General features: G+C 36.3%; 1 protein-coding gene across 2 annotated transcripts in view; it reads left to right on the top strand.

The window, feature by feature from the left end:
• The window catches only part of RC3H2 (ring finger and CCCH-type domains 2), a 47,952-nt gene extending 27,884 nt beyond the window's left edge, over positions 1-20,068 (top strand). The window contains exons 10-21 of one of the 2 annotated variants that reach the window (XM_031450397.2): positions 4,411-4,719; positions 8,477-8,691; positions 9,376-9,809; positions 10,390-10,560; positions 11,938-12,084; positions 12,410-12,623; positions 12,847-12,931; positions 13,210-13,291; positions 13,403-13,537; positions 13,780-13,887; positions 13,985-14,133; positions 14,778-20,068. In XM_031450397.2, coding sequence (XP_031306257.1) covers positions 4,411-4,719; positions 8,477-8,691; positions 9,376-9,809; positions 10,390-10,560; positions 11,938-12,084; positions 12,410-12,623; positions 12,847-12,931; positions 13,210-13,291; positions 13,403-13,537; positions 13,780-13,887; positions 13,985-14,133; positions 14,778-14,973 — 2,245 coding nt within the window. In that variant the 3' untranslated portion in view covers positions 14,974-20,068. The remainder of the gene's footprint in view (positions 1-4,410; positions 4,720-8,476; positions 8,692-9,375; positions 9,810-10,389; positions 10,561-11,937; positions 12,085-12,409; positions 12,624-12,846; positions 12,932-13,209; positions 13,292-13,402; positions 13,538-13,779; positions 13,888-13,984; positions 14,134-14,777) is intronic. The other variant, XM_031450398.2, reaches the window with a different exon arrangement.
• The last annotated feature ends 2,305 nt before the right edge of the window (positions 20,069-22,373 follow it).

Genomic DNA, 22,373 nt, shown 5'->3' with positions numbered 1-22,373 from the left:
TTATTGATGGTTGTTCAGCAGTTAGTTGTGATTTTGTTGTGTTCATGAGAAGAGGTGTGCTCAAGATATTTCTACTCTGCCATCTTAATCCAGTCTATCCAGTTCCTATTTTAGAACGTCATTGTCTCTTGCCTACACTGATAATAGTGGTAGTAAAATATTATAATAATAATAATAATAATAATAATAATAATAATAATAGCAGCCAAATTAATTGGTCAAATTTTGTGCCAGGTACAGTGTTTAGTGTTTCACGTGTATTTACTCAGTTTGTCCATTTTACTGCTATGTGGGTTTTTTTTTTTTTAACCAGGCATCTCCCTACGTCTCAACTAGGATTTTCATTTGCAAATAAGTGTCTAATCTTGTCTGCTGCTTTAATCTGTTAATCGGTTCCTCCGTATATGACAGGTTCTGGGCCCTGTCTAGCTTTCCAGCCTTACTCCAGCTTTTGCATTCTTTATTGTTTTTAAGGTACATCCAGTTAATCACTGTTTACTACTGTACAGATTCTTTATTCTTTCCCTTGTACGTGTTTTTTTTTTTACTCTATATCGTGTGCTGTCCTCTTTTCTGTTGGGAGAGCTCCTGTTTCTAATTATACTCAGGTATCATCTTCCTTCTGAAAACGTCCCTGACTTCCCAGGCCATGCTGGGTGCCTGCTGCACTGTGCTGCTGTAGCACTCTGTACATGGTAACTTTATAATTAGCATTTCTCTTACTGTATTGCAATTGTTTATTTACATGTGTGTGTTTTCACTGGACTTTATTTATTCTATGGGTTATTCATCTTTATATTTTCTGCACTAGCAAGCATCTGACATGTGAACTCGGGATATTTGTGTTGAAAAAGCAAATAATCTACAGTTTATATTTCCAACCAGCTTCACACTGTTAAATAAAAGAAGAAGAAAGAAAAACAGGGTAATACAAAGGATTCAAGAAGTAGAAGATGTCATTATCCTGTTGGTTTAAAAAATACATATTGCTACCCAACTGAACTTTTTGAGGGTGGCGTCTTTGTCTTAGCTCACATAATGCACCAGGAGGAGTTCAGCAAATGTTTGTTTGACTTAAATAATTTTACCAGCCTGCTTTCTCTACTGTACATCTCTAACCAAACAAAATGTAAATGCCCAAAATCTCTTTTAAGAATATTTATGTGAATATATTTTAGAATGTAGGGTATTGGAATCCTGTTCCCAGGAATTGCTGTGTTCTGGAGAGTGTCAAAAGCCTGGCATCAACCAGCTCAACAAATATTTATAAAAATGGTTGTTAAGTGCTAGGTACTTTTTTAGGTGCTTCTAGTCGGGAAAGAGGAACGATAAACATGTAAAAACATGGAGAGCCTTCATATTACCATGACATAATAAAATCGCAGTTCAACAACAACAACAAAAACATGTAAAAAAACAATTTCAGTTATTGATAAAAATGCTATTAAAGTCTGAGGTGGAAACAAGCTTGGCATATTCAGGAACTAGAAGACCAGTGTGCCTAGAAGATGGAGAATGGGGAGAATGGCAAATGTACAGCTGGAGAGATTAGGCAAGGCCAGATCATACTGGGTTGGTGGACCCTCGCAAGGAAATTGGATTTTATTTTGGAAGCCTTTATAGGGTTTTATTCAGATAGAACAATGAGATTTTTGTCTTAGAAATATCACTAGTGTCTGTCTAGCATGATGGAGTGGTCCAGGCATGAGATTGGTAGTTTGGTCCAACTATAGGAATGGAGATGATGAAACGTAGTCAGATCTGGGGTATATTTTGGAAGTAGAGCTGGTAAGGCTGATAGATTGAATGTAGGGGATGGAAAAAAAAAGAGAAGAATCAAGGATGACTCCAGGGTTTGGGGCCTGTGTAACTAAGGACTGCCTCTTACTGAGATAGGAAATGCTTGAGGGTAGAAAATCAGTATTCTCTTGACCATATGAAGTTTGAGGCTTATTCCACATTCATGTAACAAATACTTATGGAACACCTAGCATGCACCAGGCACTATGCTAAAGATAGAGAAGTGAATAAGAAAGGCAGAATCCTTGCTGTCTTGGGGCTTACATTATAGTAGAGATCAACATAAAGCAAATAAATAGAAAACATAATATCTGGTACCTATTGGCACTATGAAGAAAAATAAGAGAAAGAGAATGATTGGGAAAGGGGAGATATTTTAGATAAGATTGTCTGAAAGGGATCCTGTGACATTTAAGCAGACACCTGAGGGACGTGATAGTGCACTAGAGAAGAAAAGATAATCACAGGAGTAAAGTCTTTGAGGAGGCAGATGGGCTTGGGACCTGGGGCTCAAGATGAGAGACTGGCCTTCTGTGGAACCCAAGTGGCAAGATTGGCTTGAGTTAGGAACGGGAACTCTTCATCCCTTATTTTAGGAGTGTATAGTTACAGAAGCAGGAAGCTTGTTGGAATTGGTAGTGGGAAAGTAAGTAATTCTCTGGTGTCGTCTGTTTTCTCTGTTAAGTGGGAGACAATGTCATCAGCTATGGAGGGACCATGGAGAATGGAAAGGAGGATGTTAGAGATAGGGAAGTGAATTTAGCAGAGAAGTGTAGTAATGTATTGCTTAGCCATTTAAAATAATTGATCGTAAATTTGAAGGGAATCTAGTCGGCATGATTGCATGATTTTTCCGGCAACATTCAGCTACTTGGGAGCAGGCACCAAATAAGAGAATAAGTAATGAACTGAACTTGGGTTTTACCTCGTGAGTTCAACAGAGTAATGGGGCCAAGGGAGTTAAAGGTATTTACAAGAGAGGAATTAATGGTAGAAAATGGATTCTAAGCTGGGTGAGGCACGGCGCGAATACTTGAGGGAGCTCATGGATGATTTGAAAAGACTAGAAAGTAATTGGCTTTTTCAACTGTGAGGTCCAGATTCCAAATCCAAGTTTTTAGCTGCCTAGATGCTAGAAGTCCAGTATGTATCCCCATTTGTCTCTTACTTTACCTCTCTTGGTTAAGATTTTACTTCTCATACCTCCTCTCTTTTAAGAGACTCACAATGAAAACTTTATTTTTTGCCTGCCAAAGCAATCTTAAGGTTATCTGAGATTTGTCCTTTGAGAGTGAGAAGCAAGGAGCAGCTTGGCATTTTGTGCCAGAACCTTTGAGGTGAAAAATGAAGGGCACGTTTCAGAGCAGCGTGTCTAGGAAAGCACAGGCCCCTCCAGCCACCAGACTGCCTTTCTAAACTATAGGGCTGCTCATAACCTCCGTCTTCAGGAAGTAATCATTGGTTTCCAGGCATCTACAAGATGACATATATAAACTGGTTGTAACCTATTTATTGTTGGTGTTTTAGGTTTGTTTGTTTTTTTAACTTAATATTCTGTCAGTCCACCTTTAGCCAGACTGATCTGGGTACACCTGTCTTTACTGAGCTTGGCTGCTTCTGTCATTGTGTGTAAATGTATGTGTATGAGAGAGTAGGGAGAAGGAGCGAACAATGAAGCTGTTTATAGATACTGAAGGAGTAAAAGGGAAACTATTGTGAAGGCATTGCTCATCATTAACACTATTTGTATTTAATTACCATATGTTTGTGTATAACATTAATATCCGACTAATTTAGGTATATGTAATTATGACCCCAAATGTGTGTAGTCATCTTTCTATTCATGTAACATGGTTGTTTACCACTTTAAACAATTGGAGGGAACATTGACTAGGACTACATTCTAATGAAATTTTTGTTGTACGAGTGGAAATAAATTTTCTTAAATGGAATCCAAGATCAAATAGCTTCATATATTAGAGTATTACATCCGACCACCATAAATAAAACCCCAAATTTAATATCAGAAAAATCTTTAATCCAAATACCTTTTACTTTAGTCATAAACTAATCTGAAAAATAAAATACTAAAATTTCTATATTTTGGTGTAATGTTTGTTTAAGACTGAGTTTTGAGTTTTTTTATTTCTTTAAAATTATATGATATTGTAGCGATTTGGTAACAACAGAATTCTTTCAACTCTTTCATACCTTTTCTCTTCATTCTACATTCCCAACTAAATTTGTCATGGTTGCTTTCATTTTTACGTAGTGTAGTATGTATTCCAATTATACAGAATTTTCAAAAGGATCTCTTCCCATTCCCTCAAAATGCTTCTTTGAATACATGTATACTTTGCTTGCTATATTAATTATGTGCCCACATATACAAGTGTTGTATATATATGTATATGGCGGATATATTTTCATGTGGCTGCTGTCATGGCAGAGTTTGATGTAGACTGTATTTGATATTTAGCTGAAGAAACTTTTTCAAAGCAGTGCCTCTTTTTAAAATCTTTTCCCATCCCCCCTCCCCCTCGCCCTTTTTTAACTTCAGGGTAAGATTTATTGAAATATTCACTGATATCATGGTTGTTTTTGAAACAGGTATCGATTAAGGAACAAAAAGATCAACGCAACTGTAAGAACGTTTCCTCTTCTAAATAAAGTTGGTGTAAACAACACTGTCACAACCACAGCCGGAAATGTCATTTCTGTCATAGGAAGCACTGAAACAACGGGGAAAATTGTTCCAAGTACAAATGGAATTTCAAATGCAGAAAACAGTGTTTCCCAACTAATCCCTCGTAGCACTGACAGCACATTAAGGGCCCTGGAGACCGTGAAGAAAGTGGGCAAGGTTGGCACTAACGGTCAGAATGCTGCTGGGCCTTCCACAGAGTCTGTAACTGACAAGTGAGTATTAGGTAAAAATGTTTAACGGAGTTACTTAGCTTTTTTATAGACGCCTGAGTATTTTTATTTATCCTGAGGAAAATCAGTTAATCAGGATTTTTACACAGAATGTTTCATGTAGTAGAAAAAGCACTACATGCCAAAAACTTTGAGTTCTAGGCCTGGCTCAGTGATTGGATAGCTCTGTGACCTTGGAAAGTCGTTTCAGCTCTGGATTTTTTTTTTTTTTTCCCTTCAACTATAAACTGATCAAGTTGGACCAGAATTGAGTTTTTCACACCTTATTTCCTTGAACTTTAGGATTGAGGCCATAGTGGTGCCAGAAAGGAACTAAGTAGAAACCTAAGCAGGTGAGATGCTTGAGCATCCAGCCCGTTTCAATGAGAACAGTTCCACTTTATGCTTTGTAATGCTGTGTAGGTGTTTAGAGGGAAATCTTTGAAGCCAGACTCTCTGGGTTCAAATTCTGGCTCACGCGTCCCAGTTTAATCTCTGGCCAGGTATTTATGCCTTCCTCAGCTTACTCATCCATAAGGTTAATATAATAGTAGTACCTACCTACTTAATGTGTTGATTGTGAGGGTTAAATGAGGTAATGTTGCAGTGTGCTTTGAACAACAGTACCTGCCACATAGCACTCACTAAATATCTGCTGTTATATCATTATTGTTACTACCATTATTATCATTACCATTACTGTTGTTGCAGCTCAGCATAAGATTTAATTTGGCAAAAAGGTTTCGGTGCTTTAAGAAAAAAGTTTTAAAACTTTCAGATTAACTGAAAAGTTACTAGTATGTCTAAAATCTCATGCTTTGTTATTCTCTCCCGGTCTTAAACTATGAGTTAAAACATGCTCAGATTTTGTTACTCATAAGTAGTCTGTCAATATCTATTATATGCCTTATGAGAGAAGAGCATTATGGTAGGCACACAGTAAATTGCTAGTGATTTCACATAATAAATGTGTAGGTAAGCATTTGTATTCCTTATTTCTGTAATTAGCATATGGTAGTGAAATTTGTTTATTAAAGGATTCTTAGAATTTTCCCTCAGAGAGATCTTAGAGATGATGTATCAGAGAACGTTGTCTAGTTAGCAGGTATTACTTACACACTCATTCTGAGCTCTGTTCTTGGCATTCTTGAAAATACATGCTGTGTATAAGATATCCATACCTTTAAGAAACTTATGATGACATAGTTGGGAAGACAGTATTTACATATATGAAGAAATACTGGAGTTGGATCAAAGAACAGGAAAATTTTATATTCCTGGGAGAACTATGGGAAGGAGATTTCAGAAAAACAAACAGGAGAACATGGATCAAGTTTATTAGTAATTGTATAGAATATTGAGATCAGCCTTTTAGAACTGAAAGTTTATGTTAGGGACTGGTTAAATAAGATTAGATAGGTAGATCGGGACCCAATTATGGAGACCTTGTGTTAAATATGTTTAGGAAATGAGCTTTTGAAGGTTTTTGGCAAGGTAATATTGTAAAACCATTTCATATTCCTATAATGGAATGTTACTCAGCCGTAAGAGTAAGATACTAGTATATACTGCAATGTGGATGAACCTTGAAAACATAATGTTAAATTAAAGAAGCTAGTTACAAAGGCAGCATATTGTAGGATTGTTTATGTAAGTGTCCAGAATAGGCAAATCCTTAGAAGACAGAAAGTAGATTAGTGGTTGCTAAGGGCTGGGACTGGGAAAACAAGAGGATGGCGAGTGAATGTTAATGAGTACAGGTTTCTTTCAGGGGGTGATGAAACTGTTTCAGAAAAAGATAGTGGTGGTGGTTGTACAACCTTGGGAATAGACCAGAAATCACTGAATTGTACACCTTAGAAGGGTAAATTATGTCTCAATTTTAAAAAAATTATGGACTAGGAAAAACAACTTTTAAAAATAAATAAATCTAAATAAATAAGTCATTTATTTGTTCATTCAAAAATTATATCTCTTCTGTGTGGCAAACACCAGGCCAATTGGCATAGCTAATGAAAATGAACTAGATACACTCCCTGCCTCAGGGTCTCCCAGTGTTGTCTGGGAGACATAAACAGATATCATATCATCTGAAAGGTACTATAATGGAGTTGTCTTCCAAGTGTTATTAGAACACAGAAAAAAGAATAATTCGACTTGGAATTATTGTGGAAGTTTTCTTAAAGGTAAAGTGATGATGCCTGAGCCATTCCAAAAGTATGGATAGTTAGGGTGGAAGGGCCTTGTCTGTAGAGAATGCAGCCCGGGCAAAAGCCTGCAGGTAGAGAGAGGCTGCAGCAGAGGAGTCTGAAGTCTGAAAGTCATCTAAGATATAGCTGTCTGACTAGAATTGGACTAAAAGTCAGCTTCTTCCTTGAGTCTGAATTTCTGAGCTAGCTTTCATGATTTCATAAGGCTATGAACTTTGTCATAGATTTTGATGCCTTTTTTTATTTTGCAAGTTCTAAGAATTTGCCATTTGAAAATGTTATCCAAATTTTATGGTATATAACATTCTGATGTGAAAGGACCAGATAATCTGTGTAAAGCACTTAGCACAGTGTCTGGAATGTGTTCAGTAATTGCGTATTAGTAAGTGATTCTTATTATTGTTATGAGGAAATCCTAATCATTTTCCTTGTTGCCTTTATTGAACTTCAAAGAATAAGCACAGCCCTAAAATATCTTTAATCTCTAAGCCAATACATTTGTACCTACTATTATTACCCATGGTTTCTTAGTTATTTTCTCCGTTTTAATACAATGATACACAGATACAAACATCTGGTTGACTAATCTGTGCTAGACTTAAAGGCAGCCCACGCTCCTTGTTGTTTATACTTTTGCTTTCAAAGGGCATCTCGAGTTTGAGAAAAAACCCTCAAATCTAGTTGGGATGCAGTGTATTGAATTCCTGCATCATTAACAAGATCTTTTTCATGAGTCATCACATATCTAACCTGTGCTAAAGTTCGACTTCTTCAAAGAACGTAAGAAAGGCATAATGAGATCCTCTAGAGCTGATTGCTTGGTGACTTGACAAAGAAAATCCTTTGTGTTTAAAAAATATGTAGAAGATAGAAAGCTTGTGTGTTTTGCATCAGTTTAATGAGTAACCGTTTCATTGGCATTCCGTTCATCCAGCACATGTTTGCTGAGTACCTACTACGTGGCAGGAACTTTTCCATTTGTCTAACAAATATTTACTGAGTACCTCCTGTTTGTCAGAAACTGTTCTTAAAAAAAGGTCTTAGGGATATGGCAGGGAACAAAATGGACAAAAATAGCCTTTCTTCAACGAAAGAAATCTATTTCAGCTAATCTGGCTCTTAATAGAACAATTCTTCCTTTATGTATCTGTCTCATTTGTCCCAAAGAATTCTACTGGTGGACTGTATTGTTTCTGTTGAGAAGTTATTGAACAGGATTTTTTTTAACTTCCAATAGGAGAAATCTTTGCTTAAATTATGGATGAAAAGAGACTAGTGGGGTACACTGTGCCTGGGATTTGTTTGTGTTTCATGTTTGGTGGTGTTCTGCTTTTTGGCCTCACCAGAATATGAGGTCTGTTACTATAATCTTATGAATTAGCTGTGTAAAGTGGCAGTGAAATTCATTGCCTTATTTGTCACTATGGAAATATTTGAAGTGTTTTCTGTTAGTGGTCACTAATAAAAGTTTATGAAAAATTCTTACTGAGGAAGACTTAACAGTCATAGACAGTGATTTATTATTTGCCCTTGTTAAATTTTCTCTCCAGTAAAATTGGTTCTCCACCCAAGACTCCTGTAAGTAATGTAGCGGCTACCTCAGCTGGGCCTTCTAATGTTGGAACAGAGCTGAATTCTGTGCCTCCAAAATCCAGCCCGTTTATTACTCGAGTACCAGTGTATCCTCAGCATTCTGAAAACATTCAGTATTTTCAAGATCCAAGGACACAGATACCCTTTGAAGTCCCACAGTACCCACAGACAGGTAAGTAATTTTAGATAATTCTAAGAGAAAAAGAAGCTGTAATGTTACATTTGTTGTAATAAGTTAGTGAATCATTTATATTTGTCTAGAATATCTACATTAAAAAATTAGTCCTTTGGACTACATGACCCCTAAATTTTCTTCTTGTCCTAAGAATCTGTGATTCTACATGTCAATAGTTTTAAGGTTCTCATTCCTATGAGTCAAATACAGGGTTGATGGATGAGTTTCAGGGAGTTTGGTAAATCCTCTGAAATAGTATACTAAATGTTTGGTTTATATATACGTATATAATTTTAGAAAGACAATTCACAACTTATATAGATTATGAAAGAGGCCTGTAACCTCTGTTCCCAAAAAGGTTACGAATCAATGATGTCATTGTAATCAATGATATAATTTTAATCCAAAACCTGTGGCAGTAAATGCCCTACAAGGAAATTTGCCAGCCATCTGTTTATACCTCATCATGTGTTTTTAAGGAGCAGTTTAACAAAATATTGGACATTAATGATTTTCATATAGTGGTGTCTTGAAAGCATGTAGTTTCTTTCTAAACCAGGGTAACTAAAGTTCAAAGTTTATTTTATTTTCCCACATTAAAGGCTGCTTTAAACGTAAACTATTATAAAATGTTAAATTTTACTAAGATTACATTAAATATTCCTCTTTCCAATTTTCAAGGATACTACCCACCACCTCCAACAGTACCAGCTGGTGTGGCTCCTTGTGTTCCTCGCTTTGTGAGGTCCAGTAATGTTCCAGAGTCTTCCCTCCCACCTGCTTCCATGCCATATGCCGATCATTACAGTACATTTTCCCCTCGAGATCGAATGAATTCTTCTCCTTACCAACCTCCTCCTCCGCAGCCGTATGGACCAGTTCCTCCAGTACCCTCTGGAATGTATGCTCCTGTGTACGACAGCAGGCGCATCTGGCGCCCACCTATGTACCAACGAGATGACATTATTAGAAGCAATTCTTTACCTCCGATGGATGTGATGCACTCGTCTGTGTATCAGACGTCTTTGCGGGAAAGATATAACTCATTAGATGGGTATTATTCAGTGGCTTGTCAGCCACCAAGCGAGCCAAGGACAACTGTGCCTTTACCAAGGGTAAGTGATAAGTGATAATGGAAATACGATCGTTACTATAGTATAGTGGTTAAGAGTCTAGAGTCTGATGTCAGAATACCGAGATATCCTGGCTCGTCCACTTAATAATTGTGTGACTTACGGATGTTACTTGACTTCTCTATGCCAGTTTTTTCACATTTGATGGAAATAATAGTAGTACCTACCTCATAAGGCTGTTGTGAGGATTAAATCAGAAGAAACAAAGCTCTTAGAATTGGACCTGTTACATATTAATGCTCAATAAATGTTATGTTTGGATAGGAAATTGATGGGAAAGTTAAAAAATCTTCCAGATACAAAGACAGGGCCTGTTTTTAGTATCCCCACACTTTTCCTAAAACAGAAAAGTAAGTTCTCATATTTTACTTTTAACATCATTTAAATATTTAAGCCTTTTGTTTAAGTGTGTGGAGAATAGGCTAGGGTGACCTCCCTACTGTATTTTTTTTTTTTCTGGTCCCAACAATATAGTAAGTGTTCACATTATTTCAACAGAGCATAGTTGAATTTATTTACCACTCCCTAGATGATTAAGATTGTTTCTTTTATCCCCTTTTAGGAACCTTGTGGTCATTTGAAGACCAGTTGCGAGGAGCAGATGAGAAGAAAGCCAGAGCAGTGGGCACAGTACCACACTCAGAAAGCACCTCTTGTCTCTTCAACTCTTCCTGTGGCAACACAGTCACCAACACCACCTTCTCCTCTATTCAGTGTAGACTTCCGCACTGATGTAAGAAAGGTTTTAATCGCTTGATGTTGCAGGGATAGGTCCAGTGAATGACTTGAGAGCACTCATTCAATCAGGGTTGGCTATGTTGGGTATTTTGCATTGGTTTGGTTGCATCTGAGTTTAATTCAATAAATGTTGAATATATAAGCCCTATGACTAGGCATTGTGAGAATCTGAAGACCACTAAATCATAGTCCTTTTTCCACCAAGAATTTAAAATCTTTTCAGCAGTATAGTTCTCATTATATTTATGGTTTCTGTTAATAACAAAATTTATATCCACCATTTATTGAGCACCTACTTGTGCCAGGCACTGTACTAAGTATTTATGTAATGTTATTTTATTTAATTCTTACAGAATTCTTAGGGGGCAGGTATTATCTACACTTTGCAGGTTAGAAATCCTACTCAGAGAAGTTAAGTAATTTGCCCAGCTAGTAAAGTCAGCCCATAAGTAGCTTGGATTTGAATTCTGGTCTATCTGAGGCATTTCTTCCCTACTTCACAAGAGGTGCAGAAATGCCTACCGTATTACTCATGGTGTTTTAAATCACTGTTAATTATTGTCCTTTTCATTACAAAACAAGTTTTTTATACCAGGATTATCTCAGTGTATCCTTTCTGTACTGTTAAATTTAGAGCAAACCATTAAGTTTTGTTTTGATTCAACTGGTTTATTCCCTATCCCAGAAAATTCTAATGTAGAATTTTTTTTCTAATCTTTTCATTATGAAAAGTGTCATGGAATAGTATAATAAACTCCATTACCCATAATTATTAACTCAGCCAGTCTTGTTTCGTTTGTACTCCCCCTTCCTATTGGATTATTTTGAAGTATTCCTAGACATCATACTTTTCCATCCATAAATATTTCAGTAAGCCATTGAATTTCTAAAGTAGATCCAAATTTATCTCATCCAGCTTAGACTTCTTCAGAGCAGCTAAACATCTTGACAGGAGTGATAGAATTGCCACTTGCTTAATAGAAAAGTGTATTTCTAGATCTCTGTGCATGTGTATGTGTGTTTTGCTTGTTCTTTTTCGAGACCTTGTACCATGTTAGAGGCATGTTATAAATAATTGTTGGTTGTCTACATAGTATCGTTCAGGGGTTCTTTATGAATTCTTGTATGACTTCTTGTATGAGTAAAAAAGAGAAGGCATTCTATTTTCTTTTAATATGTAATATAAAATACAATTAGTATAAATGCGATTGATCACTTATGACAGTTTTTTATATTGTTATTAATTTAATTGTTCACTGTAAAGTGCTGTGAATTCTATAAGTTACTTTATGTTAGTTATAAGTTTGTAAATTGAAGTTTCTTACCAATTGCCTATGCCTCCCTCCCCTCCTTTTTTTTTTTTTTAAATCAGTTCTCTGAAAGTATGAGTGGCACAAAATTTGAAGAAGATCATCTTTCCCATTATTCTCCTTGGTCTTGTGGCACCATAGGCTCCTGTATAAATGCCATCGACTCAGAGCCCAGAGATGTAATTGCTAATTCAAATGCTGTCTTAATGGTATGATTTGGGAGGGGCAAGGGTTATCATGCGTATTGACTCAAGTTTTAGAAAGATTGCTTTCATCTTCGTATTGTTGCTATATAACTCACCTGTAAGCAGCAGAGTTATAGTTAGGTAAGTCTGAAATAAATTACATTTAATGGTTAAGTTGTTTGAGCATAGTTCAGTGTTTTTAAAATAGATGTTGGATTATCACTGAGATCTGCAGCTAACATTAAATTTACCAGAAACCTTTATTACCTATCTTTGGAAAGCATGTACTTATTAACTGAAGTAATTGCCAGTGGTCGGTCTTTTTATTGATTTTCTTTGGTTTATGCAGGATCTGGACAGTGGAGATGTTAAGAGAAGAGTGCATTTATTTGAAACTCAGAGAAGGACAAAAGAAGAAGATCCAATAATTCCTTTCAGTGATGGACCTATCATCTCAAAATGGGGTGCAATTTCTCGATCTTCCCGTACAGGTTACCACACCACGGATCCTGTACAGGCCACTGCTTCCCAAGGAAGTGCGACTAAGCCCATCAGCGTATCAGGTAACCCGTTCAACTGCTACTTCACCTGTTATGCTCCTGACTTTGTTAAGTACAGAACATTTCCCTCCATGTAACAACCACAGTAAACTCAGAATGAAATGGTTTAGGCAGGAGGAGAACATGGCTCATTGGATAAAATATGGATATTTTCGAAAAGTGTGCATTCACCTCTGTATCTGATTTTTCACTTTTTTGATCATTGTTTCTTTCTACATTTCTATAGATTATGTCCCTTACGTCAATGCTGTTGATTCAAGGTGGAGTTCATATGGTAATGAGGCCGCATCATCAGCGCACTATATTGAACGGTAATGTTGCTCTTAATTCCTTAGGATTCTTTCGTCTCAGACTTGTATGTGTATTCTCAGAGTACAGAGCCTGTCCCCAGTTATTCATGAAATGTGCTTTGTTAGTTTTAGGTATTAACAAATTTCTGAAAAATATTTTAAATTTGGAATGATGACTGAAACTATCAGGGTTGATCTGTTACATAAAACTATTGTATATAAGTCATTATATAGTCATTACTGATTTAGTTGCTTCATTTATTTCACTTTTATAACAGTAAACTTATTTTTCTTTAAAGGGACAGATTCATTGTTACTGATTTATCTGGTCATAGAAAGCATTCCAGTACTGGAGACCTTTTGAGCATTGAGCTTCAGCAGGTAGGCTCTGTGTCACTCAGCTTTGAATTTTTTGAAAATAGAATGACATTTGAAAGCTATGGCTAGAAGCTGACTTGACTTTTTTTTTTTTTTTTTTTTTTTAACTTATAGGCCAAGAGTAACTCATTGCTTCTTCAAAGGGAGGCCAATGCTCTGGCCATGCAACAGAAGTGGAATTCCCTGGATGAAGGCCGTCACCTTACCCTAAATCTTTTAAGCAAAGAAATTGAACTGAGAAATGGAGAGGTAAGGAAAGTGGACCTCTCACCTTCATGCCTAGTGTGTTTGCTGCTTGCTGCTGCTTGTTGGTTTATGTCATTGCTTAGTGTGGCTTTTTCTGGCAGATGATTGCTTTTAAAACTTAGAGTAGAAATAAAATTGTAGTTTCAGATTTCTTTTTTTTGATCAATCATTGGGATTCCCATTTTAGTTTAAAAGGGAAGCCCCAGTTTCCACAGATATGAAATCAGTATTTTTCTCAATTACAGAGTGATTATACTGAAGATGCAACTGATACTAAGCCTGATAGGGATATTGAGTTAGAGCTTTCAGCACTTGATACTGATGAACCTGATGGACAAGGTGAACAGATGGAGGTGAGTACCACAGTTAGATATTTAGGAGGCTTTACTCCATTGGAAATTAGAGTACAGAATATTTTCATACTGAAGGATCCATGTTTTATTTTCCTAGGAGATCCTGGACATACAGCTTGGTATCAGTTCTCAAAATGATCAGTTGCTGAATGGAACAGCAGTAGAAAATGGACATCCAGTCCAGCAGCACCAAAAGGAGCCTCTGGAGCAGAAGAGACAGAGTTTAGGTGAAGACCATGTGATTCTGTGAGTGTTGGACATAAAACTCATAACCAGTGGGCATAGCGCATGAATATTTAAAGAGAAAGAGGTGCAGTGTTAAGTTTATTTTTGGTTTTATCCTGTGAGGGGAGGACTATTTAATAAGGCAGTGATTCGTTTGTCTGGATTTTTAGGAGAGAAGAGGTAAATTTGAACTAACAAAGTAGTCCATTTTAGTAGCCTCTAAAACTTGCTTTTTGTTGGTATAAAAGTTTACTTTTATTCTCCAGTGTCAGGTTGTCCTTCCTCAATCTGATAGCCATACTTCCATATTATAAAGTGGAGAATTAAAACCTAAATGAGGTTTCCCTTTTTAAAAATCATGTTAAGGTTTTCTTAGCCTTACTATTTTATTATAGAAAGATAATTACTGCCTAAAATATGGGCTAAGTCTTGAACTTGATAGTTTGTTGGCCTTAAATTAACCCAGTGTTCTAATTTTTTATTAGAATTTTTGGAAGATGGAACTTTTTTTGTGACCTCTGATACTTTTTAGTGAAAAAGACATGCCTTTCTTTGCTAGGGGCTCTTCAAGTTTGTTAAAATTTTTACTTATCATCATGTATGGTTACTCTTAAAAGTTTTCACTTACAGCTAATTTGTTTTCAATGTCATTTATCTTCTCTCAGGGAGGAGCAAAAAACAATTCTGCCGGTAACTTCTTGCTTTAGCCAGCCACTCCCAGTGTCCATTAGCAATGCAAGTTGCCTCCCCATCACCACATCTGTCAGTGTTGGCAACCTCATTCTGAAAACTCATGTCATGTCTGAAGATAAGAACGACTTTTTAAAACCTGTTGCAAATGGGAAGATGGTTAACAGCTGAAAGGAGATTCATCTTTCAAATTTGTGACCATACCATGGAAGCATTTACACTAGCTTTTTATATATATAATATATATTATATAATGTATATTTTTTTTAAAAAAAAGATATTACTGGGGGCATCCATTTCCTGTGGACTCTTTGATACTTCAAGCCCTCTTGCATTAGCATTATGAAAAAAAAAAAAGAAAATTTACTTTACTAGGGTAACACGTTCACTTTCCAGAGGTGATTGGAATTTGGACATTTAACTTAAGCTTCAAGCAGCTTTTTATGAGTTTGTAGCAATCCGGTGCAGTAACTGAGCCATTTCCTATTTTAAATGGCTTCTATAGAAAATTAACAACTCAGTTATTAAACTAGCAGGATCCTACAATGATACATCTAGTGAAAGTAGACTTAATTAACTTATTTATTTCTATTTTATGTTTCACTGAGAGAAATTTCCATCTCATTCCAGCTGCTTTATTTATCTTTTTCATGGGACTTTGCATGGATTTTTTTTCCTTTTTCTTTTCTTTTCTTTTTTTGTTAATTTTGAAGAGTGGAGTTAGACGTTCTTACCATAGAATTTTACAGGGTTATATACTAGCTTTCTTTACTGCATTATATGTAGGAGTGTGGTGCAGTGCTTTTATCTGTAGCATTTAAAATTTTTTTCAATATTCCATTTTTCAAGAATAGTTTCTGCTTTGTTAATATTTATACACAGGCTACTTGTTGAAGTAAGTAATTAAATATATAACCAAGTGCCTAAGTCTTTCAGCTGATGTACTAGATATTAAATTCTCCTAAGTTATGCAGAATCGTTTTTACAATTTTGATAAATTATGCACTAATGTAATGGCAGTTTTTTAAAATGCAGATTTAAGCCTGTACATTATTGAATCTGATGACTTGGCAAAAGAATCAGGTGCTTTCAGCTTTCTTGAGAAAACCCTGTATGTAGCGTTTGCACTGACTAACGAGATGGTATTGCTGGGTTTTTAATTTAAACTAATTAATTTGGATGTTCATTGCATTATCTTGGTTAAATATTGTTTATTGTTACTTCATGTTGGGGTTTAATTTTCCTTGTTTTCTGACTGTTAGGTTGATAAGACTATGAACCATGTAATAATAGAACATTGGCTAACCTTTATTCATAGTTTAACATGAATAATTTCTGCCCTGCTAAAATGTGACTGAAAAGTTTTTGCTTTGGCATGTGAAAGTATGCAGCGTGCTCAGCCAGCCACGCCCCAGATTCGTGGGAGGTAGTTTACTGAGACCTAAATTTCAGTCCACATTTGAAAACAAAAGCTGGGCATTCCTTAACTGGTGATCTTACCTATAGTTTGTTTCTTTGATTTTCCCCCATTTCTTTAAGATTAGTTTCACTTTTACTATTATTTTTTTAATTAACTTCTGTGAAGTTGTTTACTCTGAAAATTGTACTGGAATATTTTAAGCCAAGCTGATCTTTCACCAGGTGTACTGTATGTAAGGGCTTTTCCTGCTAGCAAGATGCTTAAACAGGATCATGTTATTGGTCGTCTGAGCTATTTAGTTGTTTTACAAAACCACAGCATTGTATCAGATAAGATTTTGATAAAAAGTTTTGTGCACATTTCCAGGGGTGGGAGGGTTGACATTTCCCTGAAATTTCTTGATCAGAATGAGTAAATACTGGTGTTTGATATCTGTCTTAATGAACATGCTCATAAGGTGACTGATAAGTTGTAAATATACCTGAGAAACAAAGGGGTAGTTTTGATATTCTGGTGTCAGTATGGAAGATCTTACACATTTATTTAATACTCAAATGTATGACGATGTTTGTAGCATAACAGCATAGTAGCCTTGACTTAGTTTCCTTTGGTTAGTACTGTACCTTTTTGCCATGGCCAGTGCCCCCCTATCCCTACAAAGACGTTTTATTTATTTCACTCTTTAACCTGAAATGAGTAGGAACAAGAGTTTTAAACCATGTTACATTAACTTATTTCCGACATTATAAATTAGCCTAGGATATTACAGGAACATGATTATTATAATTTATATCAGAACCTTTCTATAAATATGCGCTTATTACATTTGAAATGCTTCCAATGTACTTTATTTGCTGTTTGTATTTCCAAAAAGGATATGCAAACCAGTATGTCTATTTCATGGATATTTAAATAGTGAGATCTTCCATGTTGAAGGTAATGTATTTTTTTTTAAGATTTTAAAATTGCTATTTTGTTACAAAATAGAGACCTATTAACAGTTTGAGAGCTCCTTATGTGCCCTCAGGGAAAGAACCCTCTGTGCAACAGAACTACGCAAAACATCTTCAGCACGTTCTGAGGGTGAATATATACTACATAAATTGATCTTGTGTATTTAACCTTATCTTTTTAATTTTAAAATTGAAGTTTCGAAACTTGGTTGTGCTCTGCTGGAGGGGGTTGGGATAAACTGCTTAGGTGTTTGCCTACTTGTCCAGTGAAATTACATTTGCATCAGTGTATGTATATACCTGCCAACCTTATTGGTATGTCTCAGAACATTTATACTAAAATAATGCTTGTCTTGCAGCAGGTGATCCCATAAAACAATAACTCCCTGTTCTTAAAAACTTACTCTCTTCCTCACTAACAACATAGGAATTATTTCTGTGTTGGGATTATTCTGTATTGCAACCTTTATGTAGTTGCCATCTTCTGTTTCTCATGGTGTGTTTAACGTGAAGTAAACATTGGTTCTCTGCCACTTTAGAAGAAAGAAGAGTTGATATGATCCTTCTTCAAAAAGGTACCTAATGATATCGGAGAGGAAAAGACTACAAGTTAGACCCAGAATGTGACTTTTTAAAATTGGGGGCACTCCCTGTTATTTGACCCTTTTACCAACATGTTGTAATGCATGTATCTTTGAAATCAAAGGAGATAAACAGTAGGAGAGGAAATTTGTCATGTTGGTAACTAAATTCTGCGTATCTGGCCTGTGTTCTAATTATGATTATGAAAAACTAGTCTAAGGTCTGGAAAGTGGGAAAATGGTGGGTGTTTTGGTTTGACTTTTTGTGTTTTAGTTTTAATTTCTGAGTCCCACTCTGAAGTCCCTGTGCCTCCCATTCAGATACTGGGAATGTAGCATCAGTAGTTCTTCCTTTGTGGTCTCTTTTCATTTTTAAATTCTGAGAAAATTTTATGTGTATTTTGTCTAGTTGGTACCTGAACAAAGCAGATTCCCTTGCGTTTCCTGCCATGACTTTCAGTACCATCTGGTAAACCAGTGTCATGCGTGAAAGTTGTGCATCATAATTTTCAAGAGAAGGTACTTCAGTGGGTCAGTGGCACTGATATTTTTCCTAGTAGCTATTTACTCTCACAAGAGAATAATGAAAGGAATCTCCTGTACTAGAACTGAGATTTTCCATTTGTATGTGTGGAAGTGGTCACTTTCACTCAAATTTTTAGCCAATTCTAAGTATATAAAACACATCCCAATTTTATACACTGCCTTGAGAAAATTACAGGATGCACAACAATTTGTAGGTATTTAAAATGGGATTATCTAAACATTTGAAAACATTGTTTTAAAAACAGTCTAGCTTGCTTTTGCATTTTAAATGTTAAAGCTCATGTTGTCTTGTTAACAGGGGTGGAGTTTGTAATGATCAGATTCAGCATGTGATTTCAATTTTGAATCTGAGTATTTCTTCCCTAGCTTCTTAGGGTCATTTTCTGAGCAGACTGTCACCAGTATTGGTAACTAGTCATTCAAGGGAAAAGTTGCATTGCAACTATACGTTAGTTTCCTGGAAGAACTTTTCTTGTGTTTTAGTGAATGAAGAGTGTTGATGGGATCACTTACTGTAACTCCTTCCACATAAGAACCCCTTCTGCAAGCAGAACACAAATAAACATGCTCAAGGAGTATCCCATTTTCTGAATAAACTGAATAAATTTGCTAGTCACTCCTTTATACTAGCGGTTTCTTTGTATCCCTTTGCTGGCAAGGGAATACAAGGAGTCAAGGCCACCAATCAGAACACCCCACATTTGAGTGGAGTCCTATTTTTACTCCGAGAGCAGTTATTCCCCCAAGTCTAAAATTGGCAGTTTTTTCTTTTTTTTTTTAAATAAAAATTTTTAAATATCCTTAAACCAGTGGAACACAGACACTGGCTGCACTTAGTACTGCCAAAAGCCAAGGTCATTTGCATATATTCCATCAATCTGTCAAGAATTAGGCCTCACTTTATAACCCAAGGCATGGAAGTGCATGCATTCTCTTAGCTGGGCAAACAATTATACTGTAGTTGTGATACAACACATGTGGCTTTTATTCGTACTGCACATATCCACTGTACAGCCACTTGGGAGTATCGTGGTTAGCTTGCAGCAACTGCTGTCTGCATTTATACTGTTTATTGCATATTCTTTTCCCTGGAAGTGAAAGAGAAATGTTTTTCTTGTTGCATTGATTACATTTTATAAATTTGCTTAGCTGGAAAGTTTGGGAAAAGAGGCCTGTTTGTCAATTGTACAACCGATTGTGAAGCTCTAGTGTGAATATTTTTACGTCTGTATTAGACATTTTCTTTGCAAATCTATTGTTCGATTGAAATGTAAATGAAATTAAAGATGGTGTACACCCATCATGTAAAAAGCAGGCACCATCTCTAAGATGGATTTAATGCTCATTTTTAAGGCATATACTCAGCTTCTATTTAAAACTATAATTTAAAATAATTCTGTACAATGAAATGGGGACTATATATGGGAATAAATTCTATTCCATTTATTTCAATTTGAATTTCCAAATTGTAATGTTTCCCTTTGTGCTATAGGAATAGGATTAAATGGGGGAAGGCTAGGATTCGTAAGGCCTGTATATGGGGGGAGGGCAGAGATGGAACAATGAGGGTTGTGATGATAGTGAATAGCAAAGAGTGAATTCTGTGTGTTTTTGCTGTAGCACTGAAGTGAAGAGATATTAGCTTTGGCTGTTCACAGAATAGAGCATCATGATTTTCAGTGTTTGAGAGAAAACTGATGGAAAAAGTTTGCAGTACTTGACATGTATTTGCATGCACAAAATAAAATTATTTGTCCACCTTAAAAGTTGTTTGTTCAGTGTCAACATTAAGTTTGTAGTTTGTTTTAGTTATCTTGATTGCATTGGTAAATTTTTTGGTTTAACTACGCTACCAAGATACCCCTTGAGATTTAAATAATCACCTGCCTCACGTGTACATCATTGGGAAGATCTGAAAGAAATGAATGGGCCAGAGAGGTTGAAATAGTCCCTAATTTAACCAGTCACATTATTCATTCAATACAGAGTACCTTCTTCATGGGAGATGAGGGCATAGATAATACCAGCAGTTCACAGTCTAGTAGAGAAAACCGGACCAATACACAAATAACGAGGACAAAGCAGTATATTACAGAAGTGTGAGGACTGTTCTGGGAACCTCAGAATGAAACAGTAGAGAATGGCCTGAGTGGAGCTAGACACTATTTTCACGTTTCACTCATTAACTCAGCTGATAAATTTTAAGCCCCTGTCTGTGCTGGTCATTAGGGTTAAAGTTAAAGGTCAATGAAACATGATCCCTTTCTGTAGAAAGGCAAATGCTTTAACAGTCACAAAACGGCTGATGGATTTTGTTTTTCCCACTAGGGAATACCTTCAATACTTTCTATGGATAACAAAAAATCTTACATTACAGGTAAAATACTTTAAAAATTATAAATTACAAATGGTACTCTCATTAAAAGGAAACTTCATTATCCACATCATCCCAAAATTCTAGTTCTGCTGAATATTGTTAACTAACTCATTTGTGCAGTCATATTCCTGAATATTGCATTCCAGATGCAAATAACTACTTTAACAACGAGGACACCACTGGCTGTCTCCCTCTGTAATATACAATTAGGGGAGTGAATATATTGAAAGAGACATCAATGAAAATCAGCTTTAAAACTGTACCAGAAAGAACAATTTCAAGTATTTTTAACTACAAAAAAATTACTAAGTTCTAAAACATACACCCATTAGTACACACTTCCTAGAACAATAGTTAAATTCCTACAATCTTGATATCCAGTCCCACTGAATATCTGACCCCAGGTCTTACTGAATGGTGTCCAAACAGAGACAGCTTCCGCCCAGGGTTCTCCAAGTCAAAAAAGAAGATCTGGGACATGGACTTCTAGTTTCCTCCCTGGAGTACAGAAAGCCAGAAACAGCACTGCTCTCACCTTTACAATGAAAAAGATCAAGGCTAGCTAACTTCAAGTTCATGAAGTTCATTTTTTTCCCTGAACCTATGTGTAGTAGTTTTCTTTTGCTGCCATAACAAATTGCCATACATTTAGGAGCTCAAAAAAAAAAAAAAAACAACCCAACTTATTTCAGTTTTTCTAGTTCAGAAGTATGGGCACAGCCATGGCTTAGCTGGGTTCTCTGATCAGGGCAGAATTCAAGGTGTTAGCAGGACTGTATTACTTTCTAGACGCTCTGGTGAAGAATGCATTGCCAAGCGCATTCAGATTTTGGCTAAAATCCAACTTTTCTTGCCGGCTATCAGCATGATGTGCTCTCTTTCTAGAGGCTGTCCATATTTCTTCTTATACGGCTCCCTTTCGTCTCCAAACCAGTAACAAACTGTGGAGTCCCTTTAATGCTGCAAATCTTTCTTACTTCTGTCATTAGACAGAGAAAAAGTTACATGTTTTAAAAGGCTCATATGATTATAATTGGTCCATCCAGATGATCCAGGACAATCTCCCTACTTTAAGGTCAGCTGATTAGTAACCCTAGTTACATCTGTAAAATCTGTTTTGCCAATTAAGATAACAAACTCAAGAACAGGTTATCTCAATGTTCACAGCCCCAGGGATTAGGATGTGAAATCTTCTTGGGGGCCATAATTACACCAACTGCATTATCAGAGATGAGGTTGTAAAGCAAGCAATTAGTCAAAGATCTAAGAGACAATTACCTGTAGCAAGAGATGAGCGTTGAGCACTTCCTCACCTGGGTTAGATGCAAACAGTAAGAAGAGTTAAGAAGAATTCAGGTGATGAAAGCCAAGTATAGGCTAGCAGGGCAGAGTAAAGCTCCTGGAGGCTACAAAAATCGAGGGACTCTATGCCCTTTTTCAGTCTCGTTCTCTCCTTGCAGAAGCCCCACCCAGTATTCACGAAAAAGATCAGAAAAGAACCCAAGAAATTTTGTGGTGCTGCCTTAGGAGAGGGGAATAGCAGCCAAGCAGAATGGGCAAGAAGTTACCTAGGTCCTTCTCTCCTATCTCAATTAAGGAACAAAAGCCTTCACCCGTGCGTGTGTGTGCACGTGCGTGTGTGTGTGTTGGGAATGGGGAAGGCAGAAACAAGCACTGCTTCCCTTGAGGCCTGG

Source organism: Camelus dromedarius, chromosome 10, assembly GCF_036321535.1.
Source record: "Camelus dromedarius isolate mCamDro1 chromosome 10, mCamDro1.pat, whole genome shotgun sequence".
NCBI classification, from domain to species: Eukaryota; Metazoa; Chordata; class Mammalia; order Artiodactyla; family Camelidae; genus Camelus; species Camelus dromedarius.
Note: the sequence above shows the minus strand (reverse complement) of the source record. Positions and strands in the feature narration are given on the sequence as shown.